The sequence below is a fragment of the Peromyscus eremicus genome, chromosome 2, assembly GCF_949786415.1.
Source record: "Peromyscus eremicus chromosome 2, PerEre_H2_v1, whole genome shotgun sequence".
Lineage (NCBI taxonomy): Eukaryota > Metazoa > Chordata > Mammalia > Rodentia > Cricetidae > Peromyscus > Peromyscus eremicus.
Genome location: NC_081417.1, coordinates 125982420 through 126009973, shown reverse-complemented (window position 1 = coordinate 126009973; position 27554 = coordinate 125982420). Strand labels below are relative to the sequence as shown.

General features: G+C 44.2%; 2 protein-coding genes across 9 annotated transcripts in view; one reads left to right on the top strand and one right to left on the bottom strand.

Moving 5' to 3' along the window:
* LOC131903881 (BEN domain-containing protein 5) overlaps nucleotides 1-27554 on the bottom strand; it is a 1181880-nt gene that overhangs the window by 128720 nt on the left and 1025606 nt on the right. For all 8 annotated transcript variants that reach the window (XM_059254709.1, XM_059254708.1, XM_059254710.1 and 5 more), the window contains one exon: nucleotides 8282-8371. In XM_059254709.1, the coding sequence (XP_059110692.1) occupies nucleotides 8282-8371 (90 nt within the window). The remainder of the gene's footprint in view (nucleotides 1-8281; nucleotides 8372-27554) is intronic.
* On the top strand, nucleotides 13828-14522 carry LOC131903882 (large ribosomal subunit protein eL15-like). The gene has a single exon (XM_059254718.1). It carries the CDS (start codon nucleotides 13857-13859, stop codon nucleotides 14469-14471), a length of 615 nt encoding a protein of 204 aa, XP_059110701.1. The 5' UTR covers nucleotides 13828-13856; the 3' UTR covers nucleotides 14472-14522.

Below are 27554 nucleotides of genomic sequence, written 5' to 3'. Positions count from 1 at the left end.
AGGGCCAGTTGGACATCATTTACTTCTCGGCTGACGCGGCAGTGGACCAGATGCCCTAATTTATTTGTTGGTCCTCATATTAGAGTTGCAGTTTGCCAATAAACAGGCAGGGTAATGATGCCAGGCGCCCTTGTTAGGGGCTAATAATTGCTTAATCTGTCCGCTAATTGACCCTGGCTCCCTGGGCAGCTCTCCAGCAAGGAGCCAGCCGGCACTCAGGGCTGGGCCATGCTGCCTCAGAGAATGGCTTCTGGAAATGGAGGCACTCACCTCCTTCACAGATGAGCAGATTAATTGGGCTGCCAATTAGGCACCTAATAAAAGAATGAGGAAAAACAAAGCCAGACAGACTATAGCTATCCAGAGCTCACTTTCCCAGGTGGATTTGGGGCAATGAGAGGGTAAATTTTAGACTTATCACTTAGCTCGAAGTCAGAGTTAACTGAACAAGAACCTTTCCCACCCGCCAGTCTTTCTATCCCCGCGCCCACCTCCACACATGCTAGGGGTCAATCTCAGGTCCTTGTGCTTGCAAGGCAAGCAATGTATTGCCCAACCCCTCTACCCAGACCCCGACTTGTCTTCTGATAAGAGCAGAAAGAATCATTAGATCTCTCTCTGTTTATGGCTTTGTAGGAAGGTTTATACAAGAGGGACTAAGCTAAGGTGCCCAGAGGTTTGATGACACCCAGAAGGACTAAGGAGGTTCTGGGTAGAGGGCCACCTCAGAAAGGTAAGGTAGCAGGAAGTGAAGCATAGTGAGAAGGAACATAGGAGACAGCAATCATGAAGAGGCAATGCCATGCCTGTGCATAGTCAAAAGCATTGCATGGATGGAGAGAGCAGAGGGATCCAGGAAGCAGAAAAGACCTGGGGATTTAGATTTGAGTCTTGGTTGATTATTGGCTGAAAGTGTTGAGAGCTTGCTCTGACCAGTTTTCTCATTTTACAATGGGAGGATGATACCTAATCTGTCAAGTGAGGTGGGGATAGCCTCCACCTTGCTGGGAGACACCAATAGCCCCCATGACACCAGTCTTTGGTACAGCCATGATTTTGTCATGTCTTTTTCTTTAAGCATGTATCTTCAAGACTGGGGCAAACAGGACAACAGGAAGGGGAGGAAGACAGAGAAAGCGGCTGAAGATCTAAAATTAAAGTTAGATGTAGAGAATCCTGCCTGATGCCATTCTCCAGTTGACCAGGATGAGCTTTGCCAGACCAACCTTATATTCAGTCAAACCTTATCTCCATTGTCCTTATTTCTTCTAGAATGCTTGGCTCAGGACTGGGTCCACAGCAGGTGCTGAAGAAGTGCTATTGATGGGGCTAGAGAGATGGCTCAGCCATTAAGGGCACATACTGCTCTTGCAGAGGAGCCAAGTTTGGTTTCCAGCACCTACATTGGGTGACTCATACCCTGCCTGCAATTCTAAAGCTAGAGGGTATTTGATGCCTCTGGCTTCCATGGGTACCTTCACTCACGTGCACATGCCCCCACAGATACACACAAGTACATAGAATTTTAATTAGTAAAACTAAATATTTTTTTAAGAAAGAGAGAGAAGAAATGCTTATTGATGGATCATCCCCAACAAAGCCTGAGGTTAGTTGAACTGACAGCCACTCACCCTGCAAACTGGGTATTCTAAGACAAATACAATGTTATTGCAGTGAAGTCATGCACAATAAGACAGCAAATCCACACTTACCAGGCAAGGTCCTAATGAGAGCTGCACAGAGTCATTAGAACCCACACAACGCTATTAACTCAACCAAGGCTGGTAGGGACAGGGGTGAGAAAGGATCTTGGGGAAAAGGCCAACAAGGTGGGTGAGCAAGATGAAAGGTATCAGGAAGGTAACCAGGCAGAGGAATGCTTACACCAAGTCTCAGTGGCAAAAAAGAAGATGGCCTCCTTGGCAGTACACAGTTCTTCATCAGGGGCTTAACTTTGGGGCTTAAAGTACAGTTGGAAACTGTAGTCTCCAGGTTTTCTTCCTTCTTAGGAACCATTCATTTGTTGTGTGGCCTACTCTCTCCACTCCTCAGTTTCCCCAGAAGTTAAAAACGAGAGAGTGATCATCATTAGGGATACTACAAAGCCTATGAGTTGATACAAACCAAGTGTCTCGCACATGGAGTAAGCATGTACATATGTTGTTTTAATCATGGCTTTCAATGATGTATTCATAGGTGGTGGGAAGGGAGGAGAAATGTGAAGGACAAATAGGAGAAGCAAGCAAGGCTATATATGTATGTATGCATGTATGTATACATATTATAATATATACCATATATTATTTTATATGTGATATATAAACAAAAACCACTAGAGAATTCCTATAGGAATTAAAGCTAGGAAGACGCAGGTCAATTCTGGGTTTTGGAGAGTGCTCCTGGCTACAGTATGCTTGGCAGCCAGGAGGGGTAGATGTGCAGAGAGAGCTCATAGATATAAAGCACCTGGCAGTGAGGAGCCAGGACCTGACCCATGGCTGACCAACAAGGGCCCTGGAGAATCATGAGGATGCCTCCAGTGAAGGAGAGATGAGGCTGTCAAGATATCTGCTCTAATCCAACAACCCTGCAGGAAATGCCTGAGATGAAGCCATCAGACTAAAAGAATACGGCCTCAAAATAGAAACTGAGTCTAGAAGAATACGGAAAGGAAACTTTGCTGAGCCTGTGAGTTTGAGGGATCAAGGTTTGTGTGTGCTGTGTCTGCCTTCCTTCAGGTCCAAGGCTCCAGGAAAGGAAGACTGATCTGTTTGCTTCTGTCATATCTCAGGGCCTTGGCGCCTGGCACAGCAATGGTATTTAATAGATGAATATGAAACGATTGAAGTCAGAGCCTCAATAGCAACTGTATACTTAGTATTTGGACTGATTTGCAGTGCTTCTGGCTCCATTTTACAGGCAGGGAAACAAAGTCAGAGTGTGACATCACTAGCTGACATCACTCATGGGGGCCTAGATGGGATCTAGACCTAGTTCTGCTGGCTTCAAAGCAGTCCTTTTTCTGTTCAGGCAAGATGGAAAGAACTAGAAGATTGCTCACATGTACTTTAGAGAATGTGTTGCATCTGTGGGAATGATTTCCTCTCCAGATAGTTCCGGGTGAGGTTCATTGTTTCTGTTCTCTGTTCAGAGGTGGCATCCTGGAATGAGAGGAACCCAGACCCACAGCACAGCAGCAGAGGCGTGTGCTGGGCCCAGGTTACCACACGTACAGCTGTAGTCACTCCAGGCCTCGCCTGACTGTGTTAGACTCTTACTGCCCTCAGCCAAGCCCAATGTTTTCAAATGATGGAATCACAGAGTTCACAGAATTTAATTCTTCTGCCTCCATGCTGGGCTCTGCCCATTTCACAGATACAAAGTGAAAAGCTCCTTTTCACTTGTGATGTAAGGCCGATTGGACCATAGACGGAGAAGAGGAAGAATCAAGGAGGAACAGATGTGGGAATAAAAGCAGAGTTGGGGAGGGACAAATAGTGGAAACTTTAGGTGCTGCTGGGTCTTGATGGCTGGCGGTATTGGTGACTATGGAATGGTGGTGTGACAGCATGTGCATGCACTTGTGCGCCCACACACAGATGTGCTTTGCGCAAGAACTCTTCCCTTCTCGATTCTTCCTGACGAAGTAATCCTGGGGAGTGACTCCCTGAGAGGACCAGTTCTTCATTTACACACACACACACTAGTCCTTAGGTGGAGGGCACTTTGGTAGGAAGGATCCAGGCAGGGAAGGAGACCACCTCTCCACTAACTTGCATGGAAATGTTCAGTGTGTCCATTCACTTCTCCAGGACACAGGAATAGTAGCTGCCGAACCGTAGGGATCTTCACACAGGATATTATTACACCATTTTTGAGGTGAGGATACAGAGGCTCAGAGAGCCAAAGCCTTGCTGAAGGTACCTGAAATGGGCAGGCAGAAGGATTAGGACTCAAACCAGGCCTGGTGAATTCCAAACCTCAGCCATGCCTGTTACCCTCCTGAGTGAGCCATGCCTTCCTGGAAGAAGCAGTCCATGAAGGTGGCCTAATCAGTTCAATAAGAGAGTCTGAAGAGGACAGAGTGCACCTCAGAGGGAGATTTCATTTTGAATTGAGAAAATACAAGGGCCTTGGGGAGTTTCAGAGAGGCACTCCTTTGCCCAGAGGTCAGAGACCAAGATCTAGATTCTGGTCAAATTTCCAACTTGCAGTGGAGATTCCAGGTGAGGAGGACCCAGCTCAGGGCTTCTCCAAGGCAGCAAGGCAGAGCAGGTCACAGAGTACCAGAGCCACTGAGGGCAGGTTCAGAGTGAGGGGCAGAAAAGCCAGGCAAGAAATGCTTCACTGAGAGTTTAGGGCCTGCAAAGTGGCCCCTTTGTGCTTCCTCCCACCTCACCACTGCTGACATTTCCTCATCACTATGTTCTAGACACCGTTCTGCATGGCTGTGGCTGTTAGCTCCTTCTGTCTTTATAACAACCCCCTATGAGGCAGAACTCCTATTGTTTCCCTTTGAGATAAAGGAACTGCGGTACAGGGAGGTTCTGTGACATTCCCAAAGTCACGGTGTAATAAGTGGAGGTGCTGGGATCCAATCTCTCTGTCTACTAAGAGACTAAGGCTTCACATACCCTGCCACGGAGCAGCATGGGAGCTCCTTTGTTCTCCCAAATTGTCCTAACTAGAGAATGAGATTAGTCTGGTCTCACAGGGGCCACAGTGAAGTGGGGTGATGGAAGAGTGGCCTAGATTCTGCTTTCCACAGCCAAGCAGTCTTCAAAAAATTAAATCCTGCCATCCTTAACACCACCTCTTCCAGATACCTGTGATGACAGAACTCCACTCTACTCCCAGAAGCAGGTGCACTAGCAGCTCGGCAGTGAGAACTATGGTCCTAGCCAGATGGAGACAACCAGGCTTTCCAGGCCTGTTTCCTGCTCAAGGTCACTGTCACCATTCCCCACCCCCCTAGGCCTCAGACCTGTACTTCCCCAGAGCCAGGGGGGCTGGAGAAAGGGACTGAGCCTCAGGCTCTAACTACTATAAAGCTTTGCCCTATGGGGCTTGGCTCAGGCTGTCCCCACGGAATACAAACCCAAAGTAGGCAGAAAAGCGTGGGTAATGGTGCCTGCCTTGTGCTGCCTCAAGGGAAGACGAATTGCTATATGTCTCCAAGGACAGATGTTGAGGTAGGGAAAGATAGGGAGCCAAACAGGGAGGTGGATTCCATCTTCAGTAAGCCACCTTACTTTCTCAGAGCCTCCACTTCCCTAACCGGAAAGCGCCCATCAAGTGGGGTGGTCAGAACTCTGTGCCCTTCCAGGTACAAAACTTGACCTTCTAGCATTTCTCAGCCCAGGGTGGGACAGGGTACAGACTGGGGATCTGGCTAGACTCGAGCTCAAGTTCCCTCTCTCCTACTTGCTGGCTGTGTGACCTTGAGCCTTTTCTTTCTAAATTCAGTTTTAGCAACCCAGAGCCAACACAGCCTTTGTCCCTCACAACAGACCCAGATAATGAACAAGATAACCCTGTTTTCCAGATATGGGAAGTGTCCACTGGACAGCCAGTCCTAAACCTTAAGTAGATCATGCTTGAATGGAAAGGACAAATGTACATAGATCACATAACAAGTCAGAGTAGTAAAGGTCTTTATTGATGATGCTAATCTTCAGGTTTTCCATGTAAGCAAAAAGCAGAGGACTGGAGGGAGTGGGTTATAGAGGTCTATGGTGGGACACTTCAAATAAACCTTAGAAGACAGGAAACATTGCAAAGTGTCAAGAAGTGACCTCCAAGGCAGAGGGAGCGGTAAGGACAAGAACTAGGTGATAGAAGATTGCCCCTCTGAGATTAATCTGTGTGGGGTGAGTTGTAATTGGGATAATATCAGAGAGCTTGGCAAGAGTGAGATCATGGTGGGCTGTGGATTCTACCACGAGGCTGGAGCATACCTGGAGAAAGTAGTGAGCAGGCATTCAGGAATTCTACCAAGGAGCAAATATGTATCTGGAAGCCTCTAGGACAGCACTGAGTGCATCAAGTTAGCACCATCCAAGATCACTGTTCAGGAAACGGGAGCACCCGAGATCCTCATCTGTAAAATGGGACGCTGACCCTCTGTACTGCTTACAGACATGGTGAGCACAGGGGTTTGGCTTCCTAGAGATGAAAATCTAGATGCCAAGACTTACTGCCTTTTTGCAAACAAGGGCAAAGCAGTTACATTCAATCAGCTGGGAGAACAGAGCTGTTGCCAAGTTTAGTAACTGACAGATGGCTTCGAGTAAAGGGGCAGGCGGACCCAGGAGAGCCTGGGAAAGGTTATTGCAAGGACAGTGCTGGGGGCCAGAAATGAGAGTGTGAAGGAATCAGCCATAGTGACTGGGGCCCAGCCATGCAGCTGACAAGCTGCTGGACTCTGTGCCGATCACATCCTCTCCCTGAGATTTGGTCTCATCAGCTGACAAAGAGTGGAAGACAGTTGTGCCTAAACAGCATGGGAAGAATGGGACCAGAAAAATGAAACCCTTATTTATATGCACAGTGCTTGAGAGTTTGCAAAGTAGATTACTACTTCATCTTCTCGGGTTCCCATGGGGACGAAGGTGGCATCTGTCAAGAGCCTGCTATGTGCTAGGCATAGGACTAGGTGTTGTGTTTACATTTATCTCCCACCAGCTTCCTGATGCCTTCCTGGGTAGTTCTGTTAGCCTCATTTTACATTTGAGGGAACTGATGTGATGCTGCAAGGAGGTGGTCTAGCCAATATTTGACCTCAGCATTGTCTGATTCCAAATCTCCGTATACTTGTACTGCATCACGCTGCCCTTGAGCTGTGTAACCTTCAGAAGCTCTCTCAAACCCCTCTTAGCACATGGTCATCTTGAGATTGAAATGAGACAAATTATTTCTTCAAATTTCAGTTTTTCTCATATGTCAAAACATAGCTAATATTAGTTTCTGTGACATAGAAGATTAATATAATTAAAATAAACTATAATTAAAATACATAAATTCCTGGAATAGTATTTGGTAAATGTACAATATCATACTACTTTGCATGATAGGTACAAATGAAGCTGGGCGTGGTGGCACATGCCTATAATCACAGCTATTCCCTACGCTGAGCCTAAAGGATTGCAAGTTGGAGAACTGATTGGGCTAAATAGTGAGTTCAGGGCCAATCCAGGCAACTTAAAGAGGTCCTTTCTCAAACTAAAACTTTCTTTTAAAGGACTAGGGTTATAGCTAGATGGTAGAGTGTTTGTCTAGCATGTATGAAGTCTTGGGTTGAATCCCCAGTGCTTTGAGGAAAAAATAAAATATTAGCAAGAACGTGAGACAGTAAGAACTCACATGTGGCTGGTGGCACCATAAAGTTGAATATTGCTTAGAAAAATTTGGGGGACCTAATAAAGCTGAGAATGCACATAGCTTATGACCCAACAATTGTATCTCCATGTTGTTTACCCTAGGAAAGAATTTACATGTACACACAGGTCACATACACATTACAGTGTAAGAATGTTTGGAATAGCATTGTTTTGAAGAAACAAATTGTAAACAACTTAATTGATCATTGTCAGGAGAATAGCCAAGTAAATTGACTTACAGACAGACATGGACTATAATACAGTGAGGGAAAGCATGCAAACTGGAGCACTACTCACCCACATGAATACCAAGTGGAAAGCAAGCCTCGGTGCATATAGAACGATGATATTGATGCAAAGTGCAAGAACAGGAAAAACTAAAACATACATTGTTTAAGGATGTTTACAAATATAGTTAAAGATGAAAATGACAAAACACAAAAATCAAGGTCATGGTCTATGGGAGGGAGGGAGAGAGGGAGAATGGGTCATAGAATTGGAAGTAAGTGGCTAATGTCTGCAACTGGAAAGGAGTGGGTTAACTGCTTCTTAAACTGCTGGGTACCTAGACACTCTGTGCTATTTATATCTTCTTTATTGAATGTATCTATGTTCATGATGATAGCTCCTTAATTCCCTTATATAAATGAAGTATTTGACAATAAATATAAATGCAATTACTCTAAATTATACTAAATAAAGAAATACACTAAAGCAGAGAAATTATATTACCTTTGGTTATCTCAGGCCAAGTACACTTCCTTGCTCATAGTAGGTATTTTAAAAGTTGTTAAGTAAATGACTGAATTAAGTGAGTTAGTAGTCAACATTTCCAATCCGTAACCCTTTTACCCACATACATATCTAGCAGGCACAGGACACCCGTGAGACCCCGAGCTTACCTTGACACACAAAAGAAGATGGTGTTTCCCCTGGGTGGACCCGTCCTGTGATGAATATCACCTTCTTTTCTGTCCCTTCTCGGAGATTTTCTGAAAGAAACAAGTGGGAGGTCACCATGGAAAGCAAGCTGAGACTAGAAGTTGGTATGTGGAAAGGAGACAGCTAAGGAAGATGTTAGATGGATGCTTTCCTTTTATTTCTCTTTTAATCATTGGGTTAGAATCAGTAAGGATCAGCCATTGTTGACTAATCATACCTCTGTTTAATATTAAATGACCACATTCCCTTTTCTTTGCGTAACTTAGAATATTATATTAATATGTAATATTTACAACCGTCTGAGGAAGCTGTCAGTGAAGTTGAATCCCAAAGCCACTGACTGTGCCCATCGGCAGTTGTATATCCTTCTGAATTTCAGTATTCTTAACTATAAATGAGGAGAATAATATCTGTTTAATTTGATTGTGATAATGAAACAAGGCTACATACCACATAGTACTAGCAAACATCTAGTAAATGATGGAATAAAAAGGTAGCTATTCATAATAGTAAAAGTAGCACCCATTATGTCATTAACCCCTTTTGTGACAGATACATTTTATATACCTTTATTCATAATCTCCTCTTATAGAGGCAGAAATTGAAGTTCATTGAAGTTACATAATTGTTCAAGGTCATACAGTTAATAGGTGCTAGCAGATGAGATTAGAATTCAGGCTTTTGTTTTGGTGGTGATAAAGTAACAGGGAACAGATCCTTTTACATTGAACACCTAGAAAACTAGGTCTTCAAGGGTAGCTTAATGGTAGAAACCTGGTCTAGTACATATAAGGGTCTGGGTTTGACTCCTAGCATTGGGGAAAAGAAGAGAAAATGCAAACAAACAAATCTGTAAAACAAAATAAAATATAATAAACAACTACTTTTAGATGCTGTATAAGATACAAGGGCCAGTACCAGATTACTCATGAGAAAAGGGGACAAATAAGCATGCCCCATGGTTGCCCTGTCTTTTTCTGATGGTCCATTACACAGTGAAGAGCAGGGTACAATATCCTAAGCACACCGTGGAAGTCTCCCTGAGATTCAAGGTTAGCAGGCAGCAGTTGTGGAGAGGATTCCTGAATTCCAGTAGAGAAAAAGAGTTCCAGAAATCTATAAGGAGCCCTCTTGAGTCTTCGTTAGATCCCAAACTCTGTGCATATATAGAGTGAAACTTCAAGCTATAGTTTGAGTTTAGAGTGTGTTGAAGACTTATTCCCAGGCCTAAGCCACCACTGGAAGATTGTAGACCCTTTAGCAGGCAAGGCTTAGTGGAGGAATATTGAGTCTTGGAAGATGTGCCTTTGAAGGCTTCGGCCCCATATCCCAACTCTCTTTGCTTTGCCTCCTAGCTTCCATGAAGTAGTAGGACAAAATTTGAACTGCTAATTGCAAAGAATAAATCTTTTTTGATCGTACAGGAAGAGTGAGAACTCAAAAGGGATGTGTTTTACAGGTAGGGCTAAAATACTCCAGAAAGACCCTAACAAGGTTTTAAAATCATCAGAAAGGAATCAAGTTTGGAAAAGAAACTTAACTGCCCAACTCTTTTGAAGGAAAGAGAATGAAATCCAGATACTCAACAATGTGTATATTTTGTAATATTCAGCATATAATAAAAATTATTAGATATAGAGAAAAGTAGGAAAATAGGACCTGAATCAGATTCTGTTGTTACAGAAATCTGGCCTGTATAATAAAGTTCAGCCATTATGTAAAGATAATATATATATACATACATATGTATACATGTTCTTATAAACAACAGGTAAGAATAACCTTCCTAAAATGAATGCAGAAGGGTTACTCAGCCATTGGAGGAAGGGTTGAGCGGCACACAACAGAACAACAAACTAAGGAAATTTAGGAAAACATTGAGAAAATTTTGATTAAATGAGCCCTATCTATATTAAGAGGATAATCTGGAGGGAGAAGGCACAGAAATAATTAACAGGTGTTCCTTAAAATGGTGGGGAAGGTCATTTTGAATGTGGTTCATCATCACAACAGATACACCAATGTCAGACACAAGAGATAAAAATATTAACTCTTGAGGTAGAGAGACGGATCATGAGTTAAAAGCACTGGGTGCTCTTCTAGAGGATCTGGGTTTGGTTCTTAGTACCCACAGGGTGGCACACAACTAGTCGTAATTCCAGTTCTAGAGGATCCCACGTCCTCTTCAGAATCCTGAAGGCACTGCACACACATGTGCACAGACATACATGCAGGCAAAATACCCATACACATTTAAAAAAAGAGTAAAATTGAAAGCAAATTTAATTCTGTTGTTCTAAAATTGGGCATGGTGGCACACACCTTTAATGCCAGCACTCAGGAGGCAGAGGCAGGTGGATCTCTGTGAGTTCAAATTCAGCCTGGTCTACATAGTGAGTTCAGGACAGTCAGAACTACATAGAGAAACCCTGTCTAAAATTAATTAATTAAGTAAGTAAGTAAGTAATATAAACATTTTCCTAAAGGTGTGTGGATTGTTTGGTCCAGTGGGGTGACCAGCAAGCATAGCGCACAGCTCTATGCTGGCTACCTTTGAGGGGAGAGAACGTATTTATAGTCTCAGAAGAGTTAAGCACTAGTACATTTCTTGGACAGAATATAAGTGCTGTGGGATGTATGGCAAATGTGTTGCTAATTAATCAATAAAACACTGATTGGCCGTTGGCTAGGCAGGAAGTATAGGTGGGGCAAGGAGGAGAATAAAGGTGGGAAGTGGAAGGCTGAGTCAGAGAGACACTGCCAGCCGCCACGATGAGAAACAGCTTGTGAAGATGCCGGTAAGCCACGAGCCATGTGGCAAGGTATAGATTAAAGGAAATGGATTAATTTAAGCTATAAGAACAGTTACCAAGAAGCCTGCCACGACCATACAGTTTGAAAGCAACATAAGTCTCTGTGTTTACTTGGTCGGGTCTGAGAGGCTGTGGGACTGGCAGGTGAAAGAGATTTGCCCTGACTGTGGGCCAGGCAGGAAAACTCCAGCTACATATAAGCTACTGCAGGGACAAAATGATGTCTACTGGTAAATGTCTTCCTTAGGAGCCTGTTTGGAATGGATACCGAGGAACTGGCTGCTAAATTAATAAATGAAAACACTTTATAGATATTTCTCATAAATAAGTTCAGGCACCTGCTATTCCATGTAAATCTTCATGGTGGTCTTATGAGACTGGGTGTGTTCATGCCATCTTACAGGTGAGAGATCTGACACCCACAGAAGAAATGGATACAGCCAAGGTCACGCTGCCAGCAGTCCAGCCCTAGCTCCAAGCCTGAGTCCCTTTCTCTACCCTGTCTGCCTTGTGGATCCACTAACATTATACAGTCCTACATCTGCTGCAATTCCATCTGCAATGTACACAAGAGACTGGTTTCATTCTTTATTGCCGATGGAAATTGAACTACTGTCTTAGTATTTATATTTCCTTTCCACTTAAAATTTTTTAACCCCCACCCCCAAACCCTTCTTAAAAATGGTACCTAACACTGACCCCATGTCTCCCAACAGTTCAGAAATAATGAATAACATTACCAAGGCCCTCAGTGAAGGCTGACTTTATGGATGCCTCCCCTGACCCGGTATCAACTCAATTGCATTCTACGTTTCTGCTGACCACAGGGAAAGGCAAAACGGGCATTCTATTTGCACACTAATTTTACTGAGCCCCTGTGACTTCATAAAATGATAACATGGGGCTAATAAAAATCAAGCCTCTCTGGCACTAATATAAGCAAATGTTGATGCAGGCAGGTAACAAATTGCTTTGTCATTTAGGAGGCCATAAAAGAGCATTATAATCATCTTTAGGCAAAATGGATGGTTTGCCTTTGCTTAGCTTTTAGCTTTCATTTGCAAAATCAATTTAAGGTAATGTAGCAGCTCTGAGGTGGTGTGACATGGGGCTGTCGCCACTCGCTCCTGCCACCAAATCCCCAGACTCTTCTGTGCAAAGACAATTAAACATATTCTTGGTTGAGGCAGCAAGGACTGAAGAAGTATGTGTGCTTGAACAAAGCTAAGGTGGAACAGAGTGCAAACAATGTAACCAAGAACAACCCACAGGGGATGGTAAAACTAGAGAACTAAAGGACACAACAACATGTGTTTTGTACAGCATCCCTACCCCATGTGTATGAGTGTGCACACATGCACACATGGACAAACACTCACACACACACACACTGTAGTTTCTTTGTGTGTGTGTGTGTGTGTGTGTGTGTGTGTGTGTGTGTGTGTGTATGATAGAGAGAGGGGTGAAGAGGGAGACGAGGAAGAGGGAGAGAAATGGGGGAGGGAGGCATATCTTGTCACCGCAGTCCTGTATCACCCTCAAACTCTTATTCATAAAAAAATTTATTGAACACCTACTTGGTGACCAGGTAGGTGACTTGGTGACTAGCTATTATTTATTTTCATTTTACAGAAAAGCAAGGCCAAAACAGATTTAGTGGCTTAGACTTGTTCTTATAGCTAATGATTAAGTGGTAAAGCCAAAATCCCAACTCAGGAAAAAAAAACAAAAAAACTGTGTTCTTAATCTCTATACTATCCTGTGAAGGATAATATCACACTTCCATTACAGCAACTAGGTAATATTTATTGGGTATCTATTCTGTGTCAATATTTTATATGCCTGATCATATTTAATTATCACAGTCACCCAATGGAGCATCTTCCTTTTATTTTATAATTTTGTCCCTGTCTTATAGAGTAGGAAATTGAGATCTAGAAACATTAAGTGTCCTGACTAAACTTGCAAATGTAGGAGCCAGTATTAGACCTAAATGTTTATGACTCTCTCATTTGTGTTCTTAACCACTGTGTCAGATTGACTCTTGAAGATCATATAGAGTTATTGGGTGATTTCATTATGAAGACCATTGGTTTGTTGCTGTTTCAACTTTTTCAAGATAGTCTTATAGTGTAGACCAAAGCTGGCTTGGAACTCTCTGTGTATTCCAATGGTCTCAAACTCCCTGTTCTCCTGCCTCAGCCTCCCAAATGCTGGGTTGCAGATGTGTACCACCATGCCCAGGTCCCATCAAATCTTTGTTAATCTCCATGTTCAAGAGGTGAATATTAGCTTCAGTGTGTGGTAGGCTTAGACAGTTGCTCCTAAAATTGGAAATCGTAAAGGAATGATACAATACTTTCCCAATTGGGCTATAAAAGGACTGTGGTCTTGGGTATGCTTTCGTATTTTTGAATCACTCACTTCTGGGGAAACCAGCTGTCATGTCATGAAGATACCCAAGTAGACCATAGAGAGAACCACATGGTGAGAACAGCCAAGAAGAACTTATGTCTGAGTGAGTTTAGAAGGCTCTTTTAGTCTTAAATGGCTATGTCCTTGACTAAAACTTCCTGTAATCTCAGGAGAGATCCCCAGCCAGAATGACCCACTAAATTTTCCCACATTGTGGACCCACAGAAACCAAGAGAGAATGAATGTTTGTTGTTTTAAGAAGTGGTAGCATGCCTTTCCTCTGGCGGCAGCCATCAGGTGAGCCAAGATGGGTGCATACAAATACATCCAGGAGCTGTGGAGGAAGAAGCAGTCGGACGTGATGCGCTTTCTCCTGAGGGTCCGCTGCTGGCTGTACCGCCAGCTCTCGGCGCTGCACAGGGCTCCCCGCCCCACCCGGCCTGACAAAGCGCGAAGGCTGGGGTACAAGGCCAAGCAAGGTTATGTCATATACAGGATTCGTGTCCGCCGTGGTGGCCGCAAACGCCCAGTTCCTAAGGGTGCAACTTATGGCAAGCCTGTCCATCATGGTGTTAAGCAGCTAAAGTTTGCCCGAAGCCTTCAGTCTGTTGCTGAGGAGAGAGCTGGACGCCATTGTGGGGCTCTGAGAGTCCTGAATTCTTACTGGGTTGGTGAAGATTCCACATATAAATTTTTTGAGGTTATCCTCATTGATCCATTCCATAAAGCTATCAGAAGAAACCCTGACACCCAATGGATCACCAAACCAGTCCACAAGCACAGAGAGATGCGTGGGCTGACATCTGCTGGCCGCAAGAGCCGTGGCCTTGGAAAGGGCCACAAGTTCCACCACACTATTGGTGGCTCTCGCCGTGCAGCCTGGAGAAGGCGCAATACTCTGCAGCTCCACCGTTACCGCTAATACACGTAATGTTTGTAAAATTCATACCCAATAAACAATTTAGGAACGTCATGTCTGCTTAAAGGTGTTATTTGTCTGTTAAAATGAGTCTGCAGCATGTCATGAAGCTTTATGGAATTATAGCGGTTAAAGTGCAATAATGTTTGAAGACTACAAGTGATGGTGTGTCTTGTTTCCGATAACCTTTTTGTCTTTGCATTACCTACTTAGGGGGTTTAAGTGTATGGTGTTAACACCATGTGGTACCCTGTGTGTAAAATCCTGTAAAAGGAGTCCTAGGACTAGCCCTGTAGATGTGTTTGGTGCATGTGATAAAACCTACAGCTTTATTGGGATGATGCAGTCTTCTAGTTTGCTGAAGTAACTGCTTGGGAGTTTGAGTACAAACTTTTAGAGTTGGGTTTTGCTTAGAAATGAATAGGAAGAGAAGCTTTTCAACCTGTTTGTGAACATGCGTAGAAAAGGCAGATGAGTTACAACCCACATTTTGAAAATTGAATCCAGTGTCCCATTTTCAGAATTAGGTAAGATTGGAAGAGGTTTCATTTTCTGTTGGATCTCTGGAGTATGAGTTTGATGCCAAGTAACCGGTATTGGCACCTGTGTATTTTGAAGTTGGAGACTGAAAATTGGATGGGGTGGGGCATGTTTAGAGGTGGTATGGTAAGGTTGCCCTTGAAAGGGCAAATTGTTTCCCTTAGGGTTTGTAAACTAGTGATGGGTGCCATGTGGGATTCAAGTTAATACCAACCAAGTGAACTTAAAAAGTTGTGATAAAGTTAGTATGTAATCACTAAGAAGCTTCTATCCACTAGCCATGTAAAAAGGGTGGCTGGGTAGTTAAAGGTAAATCCTAGGCCAGTCAGTTCATCTTGGAGGTAAGAAAAGTCAGTTGGCAGTATGACTTCATTGTTTACAGTCTTCCCTTAGGTAGTGGCTGGGGTTACTTGTCCCTGGTATATTACCTGGGAGTTGTTGACATTTCACAAAGGCCACACACATACCACCACATTTTTTGTTTGTGCCATTCCTTGAACTAGTTGCCCTCAATACATTTTAGTATGGAAGAAATAGATAATTGCCCTTATCACAGATCTGGGCTAGCAGTCTTGATTTTTAAAAAACAAAACAAACTAACTGATGCCGTTAAACTGATTTTTTTTCTCTTTAGATTTTTAAAGGATGATTTTATTGATTTCCAGAAAATACTAGACTCAAAATCTTGGGACCTAGAATTCTTTTCTATTCAGCAAAACAAATTGTGTATGCGGGTTGTTCAACTAAAGTAATAAATGTCTGTTAAACAAGTGGAAAAAAAAAAGAAGTGGTAGCATAACCCTGTCCTGTCCATCTTCTACCCTAACATCAATTTGGACCCTCTAAAATGCCCACAGAAGCATGCCACTTCCTTTAAAGACATTTCAGCAACTTCCTATTGTCTTCAGCACAAGCCCAGCTTCATTAGCCTGGCACATACTAGCCACACTCCTGTCCATCACCTCAGCCCCTGGCAGTTTCCCAGACATGACATGCTCTCTCACACATCCACTCCGGGCACATGTTTTCTTCCTTGCCTTGAATGCCAGCCTCTTTCTCATCTGTCTGGGTTCCTCCTACTCAGTCTTCAAGACTCAGTTTGAATGCACCTGCTCTGAGAAGGGAAAGAGGAAACTCAAGTTCACCAGGGACCTTGCTCTGTCTTCCTCGGTGTTCACAGTTAATGTTGTGTTTTATCTGATTTTATCAGCACAAAACATGTCAGGCTGAAGATAATGTGAAAATATCACTGTTGGTGACAGTGAAAATGGAACGAGGGCAAAGAATCACAAAGGACATTATCAAGGTGCAGATTTTTTATATATAATTCTATGAGAAAGTGTAGGTGTAGGAGGCACGCATCCAGCTTTCTTGGAGGAAGTGGCAAGCCAGTAAATAGATTTGGGTAAGCATGGGACTCCATGTGATTCAAGACACTCAAGGGTAGTTCAGCCATGCTGTTCAGAAGCTGCCAGGAGGAGGGAAAAACTGGATAAGGAGACTGGGCAAGGCATCATTCCTGGGTCAAATGGAAAGCTGGGCTTTCCTGTGCTTTGAGGCCTTGGGTAAATTACTTCTTATGAACCTTAGTTTTCCCAAGTATAAAATGGGAGTGAAATCTAGGTCACAAGACAGTCTGAAATAAGTGGCTTCATGTCCTTTTTTATGTGACTTTGCCTATAGCAGGTACTATTCATTGAGTGACAGGTACAGGATGGGGCTCCTCAGCAACACAGCCATCTTTAACCAGGTAACTCTGCTATGAGGCACTGAGCTGAGCTGTTAGCAGCATCCACCCATACCCTTCTCCTCTTCCCAACCTGTGAGAATGAAAGAAAATCCCCAGACATCACTGAATGTTCCATGTTTCCTTGAATGCAAAATAGGACCTGGTTGAGGACCAATCTCTTACACAAATACACTATTCAAGGAGAAATAGTCTTCCCCAAGGAAGAGCACATCGATTGGGTATCCAATACTAAATGGTCAGCCCTGTGAACATACACATACAAGTAACATTACATGGACTGCACAGATTGAACAGACTCAGCAGTGACTTTAAGTGAAGCATTGGGAGCTCTGGGCTGGAGAGCCCTTCCTAACTGAGGAGGCAAACGAGCTAATACTGTGTCCTATACTAAGGGATGCTCAACATGGCAGGGCAGAATCTTGGTGGAGGTTGAGTGCTTGTTCCAGGGAGAGTCTCAGCTGTGAGCTGTCAGCCACCAGTACTCTGGAGATCTAGGACCTGGATAATACACACAGCATGAGTTATGACAGTCCTTTAGCCAAGGTGGCTGGAGAGATCAGGACAGAGCTGAGACCCTAAAGACAGGAATGCCAAGGGCCAATGAAAAAAAAAGCTGCTTTTGCTGTTAAATTTAGCACACAGTCTCTGATGCTGACCACATACCAGACCTTGAGTTGGTCCTCGAGAACTTAGAAAGGCATCAGAGACTGTCCCTGTCATCCAGGAGCTCAAAGATGGGGTAAAGACATTCAAGCCTAGCTTTGGGGTCATGAACCTGTACTGGAGAGCAGGAGAGCTCAGTTCAAATCTGGCTGTGTGCATTTATATGACCTTGAACCCTGGGATCTTTTATTTCCTGACCTGAAACATGAGGATACTATTGGTCTTGATGTCATAGGGACCTTGTAAGAATTAAATAAAATGTCCAACAGGTTTATATACAAAATCTTATGCCTGGCAAAGTGTTCAAACCTGGTGCCTGACAGAGATCACTTGATCCAGCTGCCTGACTTACAGGTAAAAGACTGGAGTCACTAGGCAATCCATGACAAGACGTGACTTTGTCTGTTTTCTTCAGCACACATGCACACATGCCCAGCACTCGGTACACACTTGATAAGTATGCCTAGACTGGTCATAGAACCGGCCCTGTCTTTTGGTTCAGTGGGTTGTCAGTTAGCACCCAGTGCTCAGCTTTTGGGAGCCACCATCCTAGGCCCCAGGGAATTCCTGGTCAGAACCAGTTGCAAGCTTATTAGCAAATGCAAATTGAATCACACTCTGTGCCCTTTAGCAACAAGGGCAACAAAAACAGTTTCCCCAGGAAAAGAGGGCCTGGGGAGGTGAAAGCTAGGATGAAAGGAGAAGACAATGCGTTCTAATCAAACTTGATAAATATGTAAATTAAAGCAGCTAAACAGTTGGCTTTGACAAATGACTTCTCAGTAATGGATTTTTCCACAGTGAAAGGCGAGAGTTCAGCCTGCCTGTTAATCACAATAAGAGCCCCTCTCTTGCTTTCTCAGCAATGTGGGAGGATGGAGCAGCTACTTGGGTGCTCTGGGCACGGGAGGGAACGAATTCTTTTGGATATAGATGCCATAACTAAGAACTTGTTAGCTGCTGGGTACTGCTGCCATCAGCCTTGTGAGAGATATGAGAGCCCCTGTCCCTTAAACGGAAAGTCAAGAAAGGGCCAGACTCACCAGACTCCAGAGCCTGGGGTCACCTGGTGACCAAAGCAAGCTTTGGTTAGAGAACATCCACCAGTCCTTCCTGATGCTCTACTCTCTGAGGGTCACACTGACTCGGCCTTATAGGTTTCCTCCCCTCCCAGGACCTGGCAGCATGCAAGTGTTTAGCTTGCTATGAAGATCCAGTCGACCCCTGCTAGTGCCTTCATTCAGCTGATTCCATCTGTCAAGTAAGAGTCACATGGCTGAAGGTCCAGACAACAAGGACTGAGATCAACCTGGTAGACTCAGTCCAGGTAGGTCCAGTCCCCTCCTCCCAGTTTTAAGTCCTTAACTTTGGAGCTGGGGAGGTTCTGCGTTAACAATGAACCACGGTAACTAATGACAGTGACAGTCAGGTGAGAAGAAAGTGAAAACAACAGGTTTTGAGCAGTGCTGTATTGTCAAGTGCTTTATACCCACCGTGGTCGAAGTCTCCCTGGGCTCCTGAGCACTGTATTGTGAGGCTACTACATTGTCCAGGTTGCAAGAGTTAGCTTTATAGTTTTTTTCCTATGTATATGTATGTAGCATGCATCTATCTATTCTTACATGTGTATAGGAATGTGTGCCTCTGTGTGTGTGTGTGTGTGTGTGTGTGTGTGTGTGAGTGAGTGTGTGTGCATGTGTGTGTGTGCCTGTGAGGCAGTAGGTATGCTTGTGTGTATATGTATGTGTGTGTGGGGTGTGCGTAGGCCAGAGGTTGATTGATGGCAGTTTTCTTCCTCAATTCCTCTACACTTTATTTATTGAGGCAGGGTCTCTCCCTGAACCAGAAGCTTGTCTACCTAGCAAGCTCGCTCAGGGAACCTCTGGTGTCAACCTCCAAGCATGTAGACCTATAGGGTAGAGCTTTTACATGGCTTCTGCAGATTCAAAGGTGATTCCTCACACTTGTAGAGGAAACACTGTCTCCACAGAGCCATCTCCCCAGCCCAGCAGTGCCATTAGACTTCACTCTTCCCATCCATCTTTGCAGATCCATTTTCTGACACACTGACAGAGAGAGTCCATTCTCCCACTATGCTACATAAAAAGAGACAACATTCTGGACTCCATGTGTGCCAGCATACACATGCATCTGCTTATGACTCAAGCTTGTACACTACCTGACTCTTTATAAAAAGTTATGAGAACGGAAGTGCAAGCGGAAATTCAAGTGTAATGGTTTACAGACTTGGAAAGACACTATTAATATAATTTCCCCAAGCAAAGAAGCAATATATGTGAGTGTTCCGGTGCTTGAGGAGAAGTTTCGAGCAGGGTGAGAAGTGCCACAATCCCTGCTGGAGCGGATCTGCCTGCCTGATGCTGGAGGAATTTAGATTTGAAAAGTGTTCTTTCTGTCCTATTGAGATCTTCATTGACTTGTATAAAAATACTTCTTTCGATCTCAAATCCCCACTGGCATCTTTATATAAGCACGAAAAATGCTACTGGGCTTTGGAGATTTCATTTAATGAAGGAAAAGTATTTCTATTAAAGAGTATAATTTTTTTCCCCTCTCAACACAACATCTTCAGAGGAGCCAGGGAAACTGAATTGTTCTGGGCTCTGAGAAAATGAACCAACCCTGCTTTGCACAGGCTGAGCAGATTGTGGACACAGAGAGAGAGAAAATGAATGGCAGTGGCCAGAAAGGCAAAGGTCCGGAATAGACAGAAGTGAGAATACTGGATAAAATCCAGCCCCTTGTGCCCATGACTTTTCAGGTCAAGAGTATTGTTCTGCTCAATGGGACATGTTTCTGTTGCCCCTGCCCCTGGCACTGCCTAGTCCCCTCCCCATACACTGTGGAAGTCACTGTAACAGCTCTTGCAGTCTCTTCCCAAGATGATGTTCTAGCTGTCCAGGCAATCTTGGGGGGCCTTGTCTACCATAACCCAGGGGCTAACCAGGTTTCTCTCTTTCCTCATGCAATAGTCTCCTGGCCACCTCCCAATCACACTTCTTTCTCTTTTCTTACCCGTTCTTTGTGGTTCAGTAAGAACATTAGCTTTATAACTGGGATTTTACCTTTTTAGCTGCCATGAACCCAGGCAGGAAACAGCAGCCATCATTTGTGCATGCTGACTCCATATTAATATGGATTATAGCCAAGGGTTGTTGAGTGGCATGATTTGGAGAGGGACAGGGATTTGGACAGGGACAGGTCCAAGGATGGGACCGTGGTGGTTGGAGAGAGCAAGTCACTGGAGGATACACAGCTAGCAGATGCGTAAGAAGAGGAACCAGGCCCTAGAAGCTCCTATGAGTGTTATAGCCTGGGTTCTTCCCTGGCCCCAGGCTCTTCTTGGTTAACTCTAAGGAGGCAGCTGTATGGTTGGAAGTGGGATATAAGCAAATCTTTAGTGTAGCCATATCTGATATCCAATGTGGCTCAATCATTTCCCAGCTATACTGTGGAGGAAAAACTCCTTCTGGGCATCTCGGTCTCTCCTTCAATAAGATGAGATAACAGTAATATACATTGCATTGTGTGTTGTGAATAGTAAATAAACTAAAACACTACACGTAACCATGCTTATCACATGTTAAAGCCCTCAATGAACCCTGGCTGTTAGCAAGCATTTCTCGGGCTCCCAAACACGCCCAATCTGGAAATGTCACCCTCGTGCCATCAATCACTGAGCCCTACCCCCAACTTCACTTCTCTCCAATCCCTATTGCAGCAATCCCTGGCAGGAGAATAGTCATTTGCTCCACCCCACCCTCCAACCTCCTTTGGTGACTCTGAGTCTGCGGGGCAGAAGCTGTCTTCTTGCTCTTTTCCTGGCATTCATTTCCTTTGTCTGAGACAGAGAAGGGCATTTTGACATGGTTATTTTGATGTGAGAGTTTTGAAATGACTACATTTAAATGTAAAATTGTTTTTGAAAATTACCAGGTACTGTGTGAAACAGACTCTCACACCCACTGCGTGTCTGATGTCACTGTCCTTCATCTTGCCAATCCCTTGATGTCCCAGCCTCCTGCATTCCCCGCCTTGATCTACTGCCCTAGAGGAACCCTGGTCCTCATCTTTCTCCTCTCCCTTCTGAGCCCCTGTGCCAGGAGAGATGGGGGAAGGTCCTTCTAGAACAAGAAGAGCTGGCCTGAAATGTCTCCTTGGCATATTATTTGGTAATTTTTTTTAAAGCTAACAGTCTAATGTTTTGTTTTCTCAGCTGTGTCAAAATGTCCCTATATCAAAATAGCTGTGTTAGAGCAGCTGCTTCAGTGTGTCTGAAACAAAAGGGGCCATGTCAGTATGATAGGAACTTTGCACAAGAAACCACCTGGCATGTAGAGACGTAAATCACATTTCAAATGCACAGCAGTGGGAGTGGATTAATGAGCAATCAGCTACACTCAATGCCAACTTTCCCTGTGGTAATGACTTTGGGTTCCAGGGATGGTGTTTCTACTGCTGTAAGGATCTCAGATGTTAAGGATGCTGCCTGATATCATATACTGTCACACGTGATGAGTAGAGCTGAGTGGAGTCTAGCTGAGCTCCCCTTCATAGCCAGGATTCCAAAAGGCAGGTGACTTGACCAAAGTCTCCCAGGTAAAGTAACTTTTATATTAGATCAGGAACTTGCCACTACTTTTAAATTTTTAACTAAAATATATCATTCCCCACTCTCTTCCCTCCCTCCAATCCTCCCATGTTCCTCTCTATCAAATTAATTTAATTATTATTCACACACACACACACACACATATAAATACAAGCTGCTGAGTCAATTCAGTGTTACTTATATGTATATTTTTAAGGGCTGACCACTTGGAATTGAATAAGCATTTAGAGTGGTCATCTCCCTTTCTCAACAGTTTTTAATTGTCTATAGATATTCATCTACAGATAGGGCCCTGTGAGATTCTCCCCATGCACATTAGCTTATCAGCTGGTGTTGTCATTGGGTCTTGTTTAAACAGCCATTGAAATTTTGTGTGTATAGCTTCCCTGCCATATCCAGAAGACACAATCTTACAGCAGACACCCTAGTCCTATGGTTCTTCTTTCTGCCTCCTCTTCCAGTGTTTCCTGAGTCTTAGACATAGGGGCCTTGTTGTAGTTGGGGCTGGGCACCCCACAGTCAGTTGTTCTCTGCATTTTTGACTAGTGGCTTTCTGTAATGGTTGCTAGATTTTATAAAATCAAGTTTCTTTAATGAGGCATGAGAGCACATAGATGTGGGTTTAAGAATAAGCATTTAGAATGCAGTTAGGGACTGTACTGGCTTAGGAAAGTGACAGTAGTAGGTTTTCCTCTGAGGTCTATGACTATGGACCTATGGGTGGTTGTCTGGGTTTATATTACAAAGCCATGATTTCCCTCCTGTTGAGTGGTCCTTAAGCCCAATTAGATAGTTGTTGGTTACTGTCAAGATATAAATACCATTGTTGTATCTTTAGGAATATCTTGTTGATCATTGTTGTGGTTCATAGGTGTCGCTGATGGGTAGCATTATTGAATATTTTCTTCCTTTCTAACTATGAAAGTTAGTCCTTAGGGAGGAGGCTTTGGGGTCAAACCCAGCTCAATTCCTCCAAGTCATGTGGCCAAGTGTGTGGTATCTTTACCAAAAGGGGCTCATTTTCAATTTCCAAGAGGCAACAAAGTTGTCACTGGGTCTTGAACATTTTCATCCTGTTCTGGTCCTTGGTGTCACTACTGGGTTCATAGCTCAAACTCTACAGAACATGGCAGAAACCACAGTATGCTTCTGGAGCTCTGGGTATACTACCAAATGTGGGCTTGGCTAAGGCTTGGTTAAAGGAAGAGTACTTGTCCAACAGACTCAGTGTCCTATGTCATGCAGCCCACTGAACTTTGTTTATCCTAGATAAGACCTTTTGGTTATTCCAGTTCTGTGGGAGGAAAGGGCAGATGGCTCCTTACAGGCATGGGGTGCAAAAACCAGTCATTTGTACCCATTCCCACATTTTCAAAATTGATATGTCTTCAGTCAGCTAAAAAAATAACCCATGTTAACCCATATTAAGAAATCATGTATCTCATAGTCTTAATGACTTCACAACTTAGATTACATACAGCTTTCCTGGAATAAAAAAAAGCATAAAAATTTAATCAACAGCAACCTGTTTCCAGAGGTGTTTTTATGGAGCAGTACTTTGTGTTTCAGGGATGGAGCTCCTAAGATAAAATGGGCCCTTTATGCAAATTCTAGATGAGACTACACACACCTAGGGCACACATGAGCAGAGTTGGACAGGCCTGAGATGAGTCTCTGTAGCTTAGGGAAATTGCTGAATACAGTTTTCCAAGGCTAGGCAAGGAAAGGTATCTATGCCGTGTGCTCCAGAAGGCAGTCTTCAACATCACTGATTTTAAAAGCCTTCCATCTGACCTTGTCTCTTTGGTTGATACTTCCATCTAGAGTCCCAAAGTTCTGATGGTACTATCAGGTAACACAAATGTTAGCTGAGAACTAGAGAAGTGATTTAGCAGAGTGGTCACAAACAGGAACTCACTACTTCCTATGTGTGCCTCAGTTTTCTCATCTGGAAATGGGATCACAGTAGACACAGCAATGCTCCAAGGAGGCAATCAGTTGGTGTTTGTAAAGCTCTTAGCTTTTACAGTGCCTGGCATACAAGTACATCTTCTACTCATTCTGCTGAATAATATGATGATATGCTTTCTGGTGATCCAGGGCTCTAAGGGTGGTACTTAGCTTGGGACCTGCCCCATGACAGCCCATTCTCATATTAGAGACTGTCTTCTGTGGCCAGTTAAAGGACATTTTTCTCTGGATATATGAGGACAGTGTATCGACAAGAAATACTTCCTATATTCTGATCCTTGATTCTAATACCATCTGGGAAACTTTGTAAAGACACTGATGTTCAGGAGGCTGGGCAGATGGGCCAGTTTGGTAAATTACTTGCTACACAAGTGTAAGGACCTGAGTTTCCATCCCCAGCATCTGTGTGAAAAGCCAAGCATAGCAGCAGGTGCCTGGAATCCCAGCCCTGGAAGGCAGAGGCTGGAGGGATCCTGGGAACTCACCAGCCAGCCAGTCTAGCCAATTGGTGAGCCCCAGGTTCAGTGAGAGACTCTACCTTAAAAAAAAAAATAAGGTTGAGAATGATAGACTGATAGATGAACATGCCCAACATTGAGTTCTGACCTCTGTACATCCATGCATTGACAAGCATACTAGAACATACATGTGCGCATAAGCGCATGCACACACACAGACATACAGACAAACATAAACATATGTAAATATTGATACCTAGAATACTTCCTAGTGACTACCCATAAGGTTATCAATTATATGTACTATGTTTTGGGGGACAGACCCAAGAAAGTTTTTCTTCTAGTCTGCAGTCATCATGAAGTACCACATCTACTGCTACCTGGGGCCAGGTTCTCTACTATGGGGTCCGGCTTCATCATCTATAATGAAAAACGTAAAGCAAGATGGTCCCTCAGTTCCCTGCAGTTGTTACAGCATGACCCAGGAGGACATCAGAAGTGGTCAAACTGGTCCAAACAGGGAAGAACATGAGGATGAGTGGACAAGAAAACATGCACGCATCAAGCAGATAATTTCCCACAGCTGTCCCTTCCTAGGAACAGGACAAAATACACTAGGATAATAGGGGTGCTGCTTTCCCAGGGAACTCACAAAACAGAACGGAAAGACTGGATTTAAAGCAGAAATGTAAGCCATGTATATGAGGAGATGGAGAAAGGTATTGATCAAAGGAAGAGGATTAATGTATTTGTTATAGGAACAAAACACAGGCATGCCAGGCTGAAGAACCAGACCCTTGGGAGGGGTGGGGGAAAAAAAAATCACTGTAGTTTGGATTCGGCTGTGTTCCAGGCACATGTGACAAGCACAGCTCGAGAAAAAAGGCTCTACACTGCAGTTCAGAGGAATGAAGTTCCCATTCCATCCTCCCATCAGGTTAGACTGGGTAATGGACCCCAGGCCACACAGCTGGTGAGCAGCTGTGCCAGGGTGGGAACCAGAAAGCCTGACTCAAGGCCTGCATTCTTTCCCTTCCATCTTGTCTTTTACTCAGACCTGTGTCCTTAGGGCATCACACTCAGTCATAGCAAAGTGCCAAAGGAGGTCTGGTAATAGCCACAATCCAGACACATACACACTGCACTCTCAGACATCAGGAGAGACCCCCAATCAGCTGGAGTCATTTGGGATAGCAGATCCCTCTTGGTTCTAGGAAGAAGGGTCAAAGCTTACTTTTTGAGTGCTGTACTGTAAATGTAGTGACACAGGGCGGGGACAATAAAGCTACGAGGAGGGTTTTGGCTTTCTAGGACACGGTTCTTAGCCGCCTGACCCACTGAACAAACACAAACGAAGCAGCTATCAGGTGGCATCAAGACTGCTATGTCAGGAGCTTTGAGGCACCGGGCATGACTGTGTTGTAACAGGGCACCCTGGTAGCACCAGAATGGCCGGGTCTGCTCCATATAGCCAGTAACTAAGGACTGGCTGCTTGGCCGGTAACCACACTGGGTGACCACAGCTGTGGGGCCCGCTTTAACTCGTCCCTCGCTCCCCTCTCTCCTGCTCGGCAGCCTTCTGATGTCACTCACTTGCCTCCCTCTTCAGTGCTCGCTTGTGCCTGTCACACATCTGACACCTGGTAAGGCAGGCTTAGCCTTACACAAGGGTCCAACTGCCCCAGCCACACCCATCCCTTCGCTCTAGGGTTTGAGGTAAGAACAGAACGAGTCAGAACAAAACAAAGCAAAACAAAAACAAAAACAAAAAAAAACCCTTTCACCCCATTTCCATGCCTAGGACCCGCCATGTACTGGCCCTGAGCACTTCAGATGGCAAGATGACAGTCACAGTCCTGCTCTCCGGCAACTTGCCAACCAGACACCAGGTGGCATTGTGAACATTGAAAGCATGTTTGTACTTTTGATGTGCGGCCTGAGAAAAGTACATAGCTGGACGGTTAAGTAAAGACAGTGTGGGGTTGAATAAACCAGTTGTTCCCAGATGGCAGACAGCAAGCGGGACAGCTCAGAACAGGTAACAATGTCCCCAGGCCTCAAGGGTATAACCTTGACTATACCCTGCTGCAGGCTGAGCTTGTCCAGGAAGACTGGGGTCACTTAGATTGTGTCCACCTCCCCATGCAATTACCTCTTACCCCTAGGAGATGGAGACTTACTTCTGAAGGGAGCTAATATGGCAGCCACAAGGTGGTGAATGTCTGCTAGTTTAGCCATCTTCAGCAAGCCCATATTCTCCACTCCCACATTCCTCTGAGGTGTCCTTTCAAAGTCCTCTTTAATACCAAGTTCCAGGGAGCCATTTGCATTTTCAATTCTAGACATCATTAATATTTTAACACAGCCAGCACTATGGCTTATTAACCCACTTACATTCTCTACCTGTTACTGTTAAAGGGGAGCTTTCTATTTAAGAGCTAACTGAACATGGGGTGATCCCCCAGCTTCGGTACAAGCTCTGCTGTTAACCTCCAGACTTCACAGTCTAGTTGGGGAGATGTATGTATGTAGACAGTCAGAATTCTGAGTGCAGGGAGCCTGGGCAGAGGAGATTCTTGGTCCAGCATCAAGAGTCAGGTCAGGTCATGTTTCTCAGAGAAGGCTTCTGAGCAGAAAGAATGAATTCAAGATACTCAGAAGATCTGGGCTCAGATGGCAATCCTTGTGACCACTGACTGAGGTTAAGACTTAGGGTCTTTGAGTCAGTCAAGCCCGGACTCAAATCTCAGATCTTACACCACTAACTGGGTGACAAAGATCATGACTGGCGTTATCTGTGATCTTTGGGGTGTCAGGGGTGAGGGTGGCTGGACAGGTATTAGTTGGTAGGGACTGCTTGCTACAACCAAGGCCAAGATGGAGGCAACCTCATTGAATGCTCACAGCTGTGGGCCTACTCTGTTGATTTTGTCTACCCTTCCCACATGCACATCTTTGCTTTCATCAGTGTGAACAAGTTCCTTTGATTACAATCACCCTCTGGAGGCTCAGTCACCCCTCATCTCATAGAGCAGTTATTTCTTTTAAGTAACACAACTGGCTGATGACAA

Bases quoted from the DNA above. Each gene is read 5' to 3' on its own strand.
- LOC131903882 (XM_059254718.1), top strand. From the start codon at position 13,857: ATGGGTGCATACAAATACATCCAGGAGCTGTGGAGGAAGAAGCAGTCG.